Here is an 11537-nt window from a genome sequence, read left to right as displayed (position 1 = left end):
TTTCCAAACACATCACAGTGTGGGAGAGGAGATGAACCCAGTCTCTGAGCTGTGGGGCTCCATCTTGACCAGGACTTAGAATTACGTTCCAGAGGGAGGCACAGCGTGTGTCCAAATTTCCCTGCTTCCTTTCACGCCCAGTCTTTCTTCTCTTTTTCCCAAGATGGAAAGTGCCATCCCTTCCTTGATCCAGCGGTAGAGAATCTGGCCTCAAGCTTCAGAGTTTCAGTCATGGGTGGCCTTGGCAATGATTCATGGTCAAATATGAGAAAGTATCATGTCTGCCAAGGCACTGGGCGTTCTGAGGATGGAGTAGGCTTTATCCTTCTAAGCCCAAGTCATGATATCTACGTGGGAACTCACAGCAGACTGAGACCTGGAAGTCATCCAGCTCTTTATTTTGCAGATGGGAAGACTGATCTCTCTAGCAGAGATATGCCTCGCTCTGGGTTACCAGCTGAGCAGTGATAGAGGGAGGACTGGATCCCAGACCAAAACCTGTGTAAAGGCAGGGACCATGCTGGCCCAGCCACTGCTGTCTCCCGAGCACCTGGTACAGTGCCTGGTGCATAGGAGGGCTCCGTAAGTATCTGTTAAAGGAAAGAACACATGTAATATCTCTCCTCCATGTCACCCTTCTCCTGAGTAGTCTTCCCCTTCTCCTGAGATTTAACTAACTTTATCCTCAGAAAAACCCCTCTACCCCTCCTCCAGGCCAGGAGTTATCACAGGGGCACGAACAAGACACTGTTTCCCCAAGCCAGGAAGTCCCCCGGTGCCCATACAGCCAGAGCAGGAGGCAGTCCCCCAGAAAGTCCTGCCCATTGGTCACCACCTACCTGGCTTGGCTAGGGTCTCCCTCCTGTCACAAATTAGAGTCCAGATTAGGGCTACGGTATGACCACTTGGGAGGCCCAGGTCTTTACAAAGATGTTCCCAGTTTATTCAGGCTCCAGGGCTGATCTCCAGTGTAATTAATACAAGCCAGATGAATGTTGGTTGGGGTCTCTCAAAGTTGTGGTTGTGGAAGAGGATCCCAGAAAGGTTTGGGATGAGGTCCTGCTGTGAAAATGCCTGGTTTTGAGAAAGAAGAAGGGACCCTGGTCACAGCTTGGCCAGGCTAGGCAAAGGTCACCTGGGATAGCCCCTGTATGCCCAGGATTTTGTAAGATTCTGCAACTGGGAGAGGGCAGATTCAGAAGAGAGAAATGCAAACTTGGCTTTTTCGCAGGTTGTGGGTTCTCAGCGAGGGGGAGTGTCACTTGACTTTGCCTCCAGGGACGACTCTCCGTGTGGTGTAGGGCTCCGCAAGCTATGGCCCCTGATGAAGACCAGCTGTGCTCCTTGAGCGCACAGCCTTGGACAATCCGGCCGGGGAGGGAGCCGAGAGAAGAGAGAGGTGAGGAAGGGTGTGTTGGGTGGTGGGAGACGGTTGCAGCCTGCTGGGCTCCGGGTGAGCCAGGAGCGGGAACGTACCCGCCCCCCCCCCCCCCCCCCGGGGATCGCGCAGATTGCCCTGGGGCGTCCGAGTCCTCGTGCCCAGTGTGCGCGCCCCGGGGCTCCGCGCACCTGCCGCCCGCCCTGCGCGGGTCTGAGAGGCGGGCGGGCGGACCGCGCGCACAGGTGGCGGCGATTGGGCAGGCGGGGCCCGGAGGGTGACGTCACGGGCTCCGGTCCCGGCGGCAGAAATAGGGCAGCCGCGGCGTCCGTCGCACAGCAGCGGGCAGCGGCGGCTCAGAGAGCTGGAGCCGCGACAACCTCCAGGGCGCCCGGCACCCGCCGACCGTCAGAGAGACCGACCGAAGGACGCGGGGCCAGGTCGCGCCACCGCTGCCGCCACGGGGCGCTCCCGCCTGCCCAAGTCCGGCCACCTGGTCTTCTCGGCCCCGGCCGCCTCAGGTACGCGGGTGCGGGAAGGGTGGCAAGCGCCGCCACTAACTGGTCCCGCTGCGCCCCGCTGGGGTCCCGACGCCTGCGGCCCCGCGTCTCCCGCAGGGCCCGGCGCCGGCGCTTGCTTGTTTTCTCAGCCCGCGCCGCCAGAGTCAAGTTTGCCCACTGGTGGGCGGCGGGCAGGGACCACAGGCTACCCCCGCCGGGGCCAGGACTCGGGGTAAAGACTGGGATGCCGAGGCGTGGGGCCCGGGTCTGCAGGAGGGACCGGAGTGACCTGGTTGGCACGCGGAGCGCGGCAGAACCGCTGGGGCCGAGCCCGTCGCCCGCGTCGGGCTCCGAAACCCCGGAGGAGCTGCCCCGGGGCGCCGGACCCCTAGCGGCGTGGGCGAGCCCGGCGAGTGGCGGCCCCTCTGCTAGGACCCGTGCCCTTGGCGCTGGGGTGCGGGGCGGGCGTGCTCACTGCCTCCCCCCTCCAGCTTTGCGGGGAAACTTGCGTCTCCTTGCTGCAGCCCGAAGGGCTCGCTGCATCTCGCCTGGCCCTCACTTCGCGGTGTTCCCCCGCGTCTGGGGCTGAGCGGGGGGCTAGGAGGGAAGGACCCGGGACAGAAGCCGGCACCGGGCAGCCGCAGCTCTCGTTCTGCCCGGCTCGTCGCTTTCCCGGAGAGCGCCGGTGTTCCCTGCTGGGGGAGTCATTAGGGAGCAGTTTGTCTGGGGGACGTTAAAGCAGGGGGCTCGGTCCTAAGAGAGCTTGTGCTGTGGGTGATCTCCGTCTCTCTTTGCGCCCGCAAAGGAAACCTGGTCCAAGTTTCGGGGGGACCTAGGCGACGCAGGCAGAGAGCTCCGCTTTGGGCGCGTGTCGCCTCGAGTTTGGGACGAGAGCGGTGCAAACCTTGGGAGCTCTTCACCTGACACCGAGGCCCCCCGGCGCGGTCGCCCGAGGCCTAACACCTGAGGACTTCGGCGCCCGCCACTCTTGCCGGGGCCGAAACCCACTGGAAACAGGAGGTTTCTCACGATGCCCGGAACGTGGGGAGCCTCCGTGCAGCGCGTCCGGCTGCCGGAAGTGCCTGCGGACCCGCGGAGTGGGGACCTGCTAGGTCTGTATCATCGCCCTGTAGAGTTGGTCCCCCATGAGCTGTCCAGCGGATCTCGCTCCTGATAACTGTCTCCGACATTGATGAATTGCGCTTCCGCAGCGTCTCCTCCGCTCCCCTCTAGGTGTCGCTTCCGCCGAGGTTTCCGGAGAGTGGAAAACGGCGACAGTAGCTTTGGTCTGTTCCCTTCCTAAATTTGTTGCAATCTTGTGCACCAGGAACTGTACTAGATGGGTCCCCGAGGTACAAACATCCACCTACATTTTCTGGGCCAAAGATAAATAGAACTTTAATAGGAGGTGACACAGTAACTGCTCATCAAAATGTATACCCTGAGGGGAGAAAAAAGATAGGGAACAAATTCGGACTTTTCTGAAAAGTCCCAAGTTGTTTTCCTATCATCAGGCTTAAGAGAAAGCCAGAGATGTCTTTTAGCAGTGTCCTCTTAATCCTGGAGTGGCCAGAGACAGGCTCTGAGTCTGGGTAGTGGTCAGGTGGAGGGCTCACCTGGGAAGCAAATGGTCAGGGGAGTGAGTGATGTGGCTTCCATGACGCTAGAGCCGCAGCAACCCTCATGCTGTAGCGCGGTCGGAAGACGGAAGCTACATAATGCCTCAGAGGGCCCATGATGTCTGCTTTCCATCTTAGTTTCGTTGGAAGACACTGCAGCATCACTAGACCATTTCGGTTTAGACACACTCAGCTGCATGCTCGTTTCCTCCCATATTAGGGGAAAAGACAGCCCCCTCCTGGAAGACTTCAGGCTGAGCCAAAGGTCATGCAAGAGAATAGTCTTTGATGTAATCTATTAAAATTGCTCATTAAAGTTCCAATGGCTTCTGCTCGCTTTGAATTTTATGATGACTCTCAGTTTTTGTTTATTCCAAGAAGGTTCTTTTTGCTCCCGAGAGGGGCCAGCCTGTACTGGGCATTGAGAGAACTTCTGTGCCTTTGATTGTGCCCTAGAGGTGGGTGAGGGAGGGTTAGGTTGGCTTTTTCTACCTTGACCAGTCACTCACTCAGGATTCTTCTGTTCTAAGGGCCACAGGATTTTTTAAAAAGTGGTCTTCGTGTTGTGATCTTCCGTTGGACTTAACACTATATTCCAGAAACTGACATTGAATACTCAAGATTTCCTAAAAAATCTACCTGAATTCCTACTTTGCGTTTTTCGGTATTTCTGTGCAAACTCCCCCTTCTTGTGTTGCTTATGTGTGGTCAATGTGTGCTTACTAATTTAATGAAATTAGGTTGTTATTTGACAAGCACATCTTTCCTTACATTTTCTACCTCAATGCACAACATAAGACATGGAACTTCAAGTAAAAATAGAACTACAGTTGAGGGAACATGGTACTTAAGAGGTATAATCTGAATCTTGAAAGGAAGTTGTGTGTGTGTGTGTGTGTGTGAAACTTCACAATAAACAGGAATGTCATAGATTTACACATTGCAAATAGGCATCTAATTTATCAAATGTTGGAACAGTTAACCAAAGATATAAAGAATTAATAGGAAATGTAATATAACTTCATTATGGCTTGTTGTTGGGTTACCCTGATATATTTCCATGACTAATTTCCCTGGGTTGGTATTTTAGAGGCTGTCTTCAAAAGTTTGTATCCCTTTCTTTTTTCTAAAATACTTACAAATCAAACTAGGGGCCTAACCTTCCAGAAGAAATTAATATGTAGCTTCCTGGTTTTGGGTTAGGGTTTATGTGGCTTTTCTTTTCCTTTTAACATTGGGCCGTCATATAGAAGAGGATTGCAGGATTTTGGCAGTCTCCAGTTTGTTTCTATTTGTTGGCTACTAACATCCCATGTGTAAAATGCACTGCCCCTCAAGTAATACACTTTTCCAGTAAGAAAGGTTGGAAATGCAGGTGCCTCAGGGTCACAAACCTTACCTGTTGTCTTAAAGGCTGGGTGGTATCGCTTGGTTCTGCCAAATCATGTTCATAATTTCTGATCCTGTCAGTTACAAAGAGAAGCCATTCCCGTGTGGCTAATCCATAAAGTCTGGTTTGGTAATGTTTGCATATTCTGGGAGAGAGGCTGAGAGGGAGAACCTGTCAACAATCTCCTCCAAAGCTCTCAAGGTCAGAATTCCCACTCTTCCCAAAGAGGGCTGGTTCCCAGAGGAAGAAAGAGAAGTTTGTGTGAAATCCACTGCCACTTGAATGTCGGTGCTTCTCTCTGGCCTCTGACCCTGTTCAATAAAGACAGCTGACATGCCAGCCTGTGTCCTCTGGTGGGACAGATTTGGAATTTACATATTCATGTCGATTTCTCCCTAACCATTTGCGTTCTTATGTCGTATTTTTTTCAGCTTTCTTCAAAACGGAAGTCAGAATTTAGAATGTTATGTCATACAAATTTGTAGTACCTCTGTAATTTTAAATATGAATAAATTACAGCACAGGCATCAGCTTATATTATAAAACCAGAAAATCCTGTGGTTTTCACAAGGAAGGGGTAGATTCGAGTGGGGTCCATCCAGCACTAAAAAATGCAGTATCAGTCTATCTAAACAGAGAATGCAAACATATTCCATACATAAGTTTGTAACAAGGTAAAAAACGAAACAGTTAGTTGCCCAGGGGCCTGGGTTTTAGTCTAGGTCTGCCCATTGATTTGGCTTCACACATTGGATTCCTCAACCTGCCAGGGCTAGCACCTCGTTCCCTTGAGCATGGGGAAAGCAAGGAAGCAGTGAACTACTTCTCTTGGAAATGAGATGTCTTACATATCCACGGTTTGGGCTTTGAGTTATTTGAAAGAAAAGGGAGCTCTTTCATGACAACAATCTCGGGTTGATTTATAATCAATCTTAGGCTCTAGTATGGATTGAATGACGCTTACAAACCTACAGTGGTCTCAGAAGGAACTCTAGGTTGCACAAAGACGTTAGTGGTGCAACTAATGTCTGGTTGCAGTTAGGGAAAGACATTATTCTCTTCCCGTGTCTATACCTGGAGATCCTTGGATTTCCTTCTGTCTGCAGGCCAGTAGGGCATTTGCATTTGAGGAGTAATTTGTCAACAGATCCAGTTCCCCCAGACCAACTGTCTTTGCCATGTCAGTGCTCCCCATGGGCCGACGGGCATCCTTGCTACCTGGTATTCTGTGCATCTCCTGGTGGTTTCTTTCTTCAACCACATTTCTTCTTGGCCAATAAAGACAGCAGCAGTGGAGGCTGAGGCGAGCATGCCAAGTGGGGTGCAGGATGGGGAGCAGCTTGGCTTTCCTCCTTACTCCACTCCTCCATCCTTGGCCGGACCCATGAAAGCTGGAGGAGTGTAGCTCTTGGAAGCTTTTGGAGGAAAGGGATACGGGGCTCAGGGCCTCCTATTTTGCTCTCCGTAGATTTTCTCCATCATGCTAGAAACAGCTGTTCACTGAAATAAGTATTGGGAGACAGTAGAGAATGGGGGCTAAGAGCACAGATGCCGAGTCTACCTGCCTGGCTTGAAGTCCTAGCTCTGCCACTTATTTGCCACCTGACCTCGGTAGGGTACTTACCTCTCTGTGAACTGTCTCCTCTGACTGCGGGGTCATCATTGCCCTCCTTATCGAGCAGGAATGAGGCTTATGAGTTAATACCTGTAAAGCATCTAGAATAGTGCCTGACGCACAGTAACTGCTATATAAGTGTTAACCAAAATAGTCTCTATGTGGTTATCAGACAGATCATCAAAATTGATTTAGACCCAATATTAGTTCTTTTTTTTTTTTAATGTTCCGAACGGTCATAAATGTGAGTTGTGAATTTTTAGGTGATTGCTGCTGTAGGTGTCATGAATTGTCACTCAGCATGAGTACAGGATGATATCTAAGCTGCATCTATTGTGCAAATGAAGTCTGATCTACTGGGCGCCAAGCTGAGTTAAACTTTACAAAGAAGCTGCCGAGGAATATTTCAAGTAGTTGGCCGGCTTAATGTGTCTCCTTGTCTTCGAATAAGATCCTCCAGGACCTCAACACAAACCAGAGACAATGGCAGGTGCAGCAGGGCTGAGTTCCAGCTTCCTGAAACACTAAACAGCTGGTTTAAGGACCGAGGTCAGGATGCGTCCTCCTACGTGGAGTGATTCGCAGAGTGCCAAAATAACAGTCGGAATGCATGGATTTTATTTTGATGCGATCTATTAATAATAAAACATCAAACATAATTGGTCTTGGATTCCTAGGCAATTTGAAAGCTAGATACGAGATTTCATGGGTTGAATATTTCATAACTCCAGGAATTGACATCTGGATGTTAACTTGAGCAAGTTTTGATTATCTTGCTTTTTAGAGTTTACTTGGGCTCAAAGGCGTGAACAGGGAGAAAAGAAGACCTTCTCTATGTGTGCTCAGCCCAGGAGCCTTGTTTGAGAGCGGATAAGTAGGGAAGAATTAATAAAAGTGGAGTGGGAAGCAATGTCTTTCTAGTTCTAGCTTGAGTTACTATTGCCGGTTTTTAAACAAATTCCAAACATCTCGTATCTGCGTTTTGCAGTCTCCGGAACATGGCTTTGCATTCAGAAGAGAATAATTTATGGAGAGTAGGGAGTTGCCCTATATTTTTAGAAAAACTGGTTGCAGTTAGGGAAAGACATTATTCTCTTTTCATCTTGAATGTGATGTTTCACTCCTCCCCAGCGCTGTAAGAACCCACACACCCCAGTTAGAGCCCTGGATCTGGAGCGCAGAGTTTGGTGGCTGCTTGGACCGCTCCTGTCATCTCCCAGGAGCAGCCGAAACCACACTGTTCTGGTTCCTTCAAGTGCGGAGCAGGTGCTGATGGGGGCGAGACTGTGACCTTCACATTATATTTACTGGCCACCTGGACTGTTTCCCCAGTAGCTCCAGCTTTGCCAACAGATGTCAGAGATGAACGGCTGAAGAAACAGATGTAGGAGTGGGAGCCTATGGACTCTTTAAAACAAGGAGACACCTTTTCTTACGAGACAGTCGTAACTGACAGCGTTGCCTTTCATAGGCCGGTGTTATATGACCACAATTTTTAGTCTGACTTCTCCTTCCTGGGGGAATTTCTATCTCAAGATGGGGACATAAAGCAAATCTGAAGAGACAGCTCTATTTGGGTGTGGAAAGCAGCCAAAGGAAACCTGGAATGTGGCAGGAGTGTAATTGGTGGCCCTGGCCTCAGCACTAGTGATCGTGGGATACCTCTAACCCCTCTTGTTTAGAATCCTGCAAAGCTATTGGCTTTGGGGTGAGCAGGGTGGACTCCTCAAACAGGCTATAATGTCCCCCAAGCAGCTAATCCTTTTTGACCGGGATGCCTAACTCAGGTCACACCGGCTGCCGGCCTCCAAGGAGCTCTGTGTTTTCATCTCCCCAGCCGTGATCAGGATACAGTGTGGACCACAAGCAATTAAGTGCTAAATTGTGTGGTGCTCACAGAAATTAATAACCCCTAAAGTTTCCTTGAGTAAGAGTTGTAAATACTGTACCATGAGTTCCATCTGGCCATGTTTCTTAGGTAGAGATACTGAGATTAAGTTTGGAATATGCTCATAGTAGAAACCTTAAAAAACACAGCAAGTGGACTAGCCTGTGTTCCCTCAGCACAATGCCCAGAACACAATAGGGAGTTGAATATTTATTGGCGCGGATCCTTAGTTTTATCCAGGTGATTCTATGATTACTTTGAATTGTCCATTTCTTGTCTTCTGGGACTTTGGGCAGTTTATCACATGAGCCTCAGGAAACACCTGAAAAGTTACTGAAATCTCATTATCCAGGGGATGCTTGAATTCTGCAAAAATGACTGGTCTTGAAAAGACTGGTCTTGAATCGGGCCTTATAATGCCATTTTAAAAAGCTCACTCTCTTGTAAACTGAGTCATCAGCTCCAAATGGGATGCCACGGGCCTAATATGATTTCTCATCAGCTTCCTGGGGAAACTCAAGACTGGACATATGGTGACCTAACAGAAGGGACCCTACTGTCTCACCCTGGTTTGTTCTTGGAGACGTAGTGGTAGGTGGATGGTGTTTCACATGAGTTTCTACAGAGCAGCCAGCATGTTTAGAGCTCTTACTCGGTGCCTGACACTGAGTCCTTCAATCACCACAGCACGCCCATGAGATATGTATTATTGACCCCATTTTAGAGGTGAGTAGACTAGGCTCAGAAGTAACTTCTCCGCAGGAGAACAGAAGGCGTGGTGCCAGGATTTAAACTCAGGTTTACCTGATTCTTGAATACAGGTAGTATGAACTAACTACCCCGTGGCTTGCTCACACGTTGTAATGCTAAATTCTGAGCCCTTGTCATTTTCTTAACAGACTCAACAAAATGAAACCAGGACACGTTTGGCTGCATCTTGCACTGCTCGGGGCCTCCCTGCCAGCTGTGCTGGGGTGGACGGACCCAGGAACAAGCAGAGGCCTGAACGTGGCTGTGGAGGAGTCGCGGGCAGAGGTATAGTCACGGAAGAGCTGACATGACATTTTAAACTGATTGCTTTTCAATGTTCCAGTATCTGATGTCCCCTCCACCTTTAGTTTATATCAATGAGATTGCAGTGTGAATTTAAATTGTTCCCCCTTGTTGGTAGGGGACAGAAGGAAGCAACATGTGTTGATATGGACAGGAGATTTATATCGTTACTGTAAGTACTGGTCTAAATCTCTCCAAGGCTGGAAACACATTCCAGAACCCAGCTGCAGTTGCAGGGTTTGTCTTCCACAAAGACCCTCAAGAGAACGGCCTTTCTGTATATTTAATGAAACTTGGAAAACGCAGACTCATGGGTGGAGCACACCCCTGTGAATTAATGAACTCTTTTAATTACAGAATATGTTTTAAAAGCAATGAACTCCTTTTTGGGTCTCTAGATAAGAAGAAGCAGGCTGAGAAAGAGCTGGCAAGTAGAGTCCTAAGGGACACTGCCTTAATGAACAGATAAGAATGATTAATGGCGTGTTAGGTATGTATAAATGCTTCTAAAATGCTTGGAAAACTTGTTCTCAAATGCCTCCCTGGAGAGTCTCGGTATACTGCTAATTGCTCAGTGAACTTGGTCTTAAGGACTGAAGTGGCTCCCTGAGCTGGGCCTCGCCCTGCTCAGGTATAGGCCTCATGAATTTAGGGCTCACGGGGGACAGTTTTCCTGCAGAAAAGGTTTTGTATGTGCTGAGCCCTAAGAAATGACTACCCACTTGCATTAAAACTACCTGGAATTTTCTTTATGCTGCAGTGAGTACTGTGTCGTATCTAAGAGCTTCTCAGGGTGTTTTAACTTCCATTATCTTTCCTGATACATACCCTTGTTCTTTTTTCCCCCTCTGTGCGTGTTTCCTGTCCTGTGGAATGAGAATGAGAGAAAAGTTATTACCTCAGAAAGTCAACAGTACCAGAGAGTGAACGACGGTACACAGTGTATGGCAGGATTAATGCATTATTTGATCAAAAGACACGATTTCTCTTTCATTATGACTTAATTGTAATGCGATCCCAAACCTACGAGCCTTCCTCTTCGGGGAGCTTCTGAAGTAATTTACCGCACACTTTTCCTGCTGAAGTTAGCGTGGCTTCCTTTTGTGGTGAGCGGATGATTAAATAGAAACACTATCTCTCCCATCTAAATCCATGAAGGACGCAACTTAATGCTCTTTTGAGAAAGTCTGGAGGCTGACTTGCTAGCGAGCACGGCACGTCCCTTATGGGAACGGCTTAATCATTATTCTCACATCCATATAGAGAGAAAATGATCACCTAAATCCTACAAATATATCGTGAAGTATTTAATAGCAGAGCAAACAGACACACACACAGGTATGCTCACTTAGACTTTCACCACTGGGGCTCTCTGGCCCGCTGTTTCCAATCACGTCCTTCAGTTAAGAGGCCAGCCAGTTAGGGTGGGATTTAGTCGGAGGTAAATTGAAAGTATGTTAATATCAGCCCAGGACCTCTTAGCTGTTAGCACCCTAACACTTTGTGTACCAACAAGAAACAGCAGATGCTGCTCATTCTGAGGAAGTGAGGCTTTTTGTCGGTTTTGTCGGGGGCTGTGGCTTGGCTCCTCCTCAGCCTCAGTGGCATAGAGCCCAGGAGCCGCCCTGGCTCCCAGGTCCAGGCATTCCAGAAAAGGAAGTGATGCCTCTGCAGACTCCCGGGCGTAGGAACTACGGCCTGATGGATACACTTTTTTTTTTTTTTTTTTTTGCTATAGGTTGAGTGTTTGCAAAGTGTTATACCTTCTACCCATTGAGTCATAGCAATGATTAAATGCGATGGTGACGATGGGAAGGGCCCAGGACAGAGAATGGCCTCAGCAAAGGTTTAGCTAGAGAGACAGAACATTTATGGGTAACTGATTGGTTTGCTGACCTTGATCACCCTTCATGCATGACCCCTATGCCCTTAGTCACTAGGGTCCTCTTTCCACGTGCCTGAATCATCCCTTCCTCTGAGGCTCAGCTCTGGTTCTTACCTTTTATCTAGAACCATCTTTGACTACTCGTGGTCACATTTGATCCCTTCCTAGACTCCTAGTCTTTCCTACCTTTTTTATTTTTCTTACTGTTG

General features: G+C 49.2%; 1 protein-coding gene across 2 annotated transcripts in view; it reads left to right on the top strand.

Moving 5' to 3' along the window:
- The first annotated feature begins 1667 nt into the window (after positions 1-1667).
- Positions 1668-11537, top strand: part of FSTL4 (follistatin like 4) — a 361979-nt gene continuing 352109 nt past the window's right edge. Inside the window, exons 1-2 of one of the 2 annotated variants that reach the window (XM_033096743.1) lie at positions 1668-1899; positions 9290-9425. In XM_033096743.1, coding sequence (XP_032952634.1) covers positions 9300-9425 — 126 coding nt within the window. In that variant the 5' untranslated portion in view covers positions 1668-1899; positions 9290-9299. The remainder of the gene's footprint in view (positions 1900-9289; positions 9426-11537) is intronic. The other variant, XM_033096744.1, reaches the window with a different exon arrangement.

Source organism: Rhinolophus ferrumequinum, chromosome 24, assembly GCF_004115265.2.
Source record: "Rhinolophus ferrumequinum isolate MPI-CBG mRhiFer1 chromosome 24, mRhiFer1_v1.p, whole genome shotgun sequence".
Taxonomy (NCBI): domain Eukaryota; kingdom Metazoa; phylum Chordata; class Mammalia; order Chiroptera; family Rhinolophidae; genus Rhinolophus; species Rhinolophus ferrumequinum.
The sequence above is the reverse complement of the archived record's forward strand: the minus strand, read 5'-3'. Positions and strand labels throughout refer to the sequence as shown.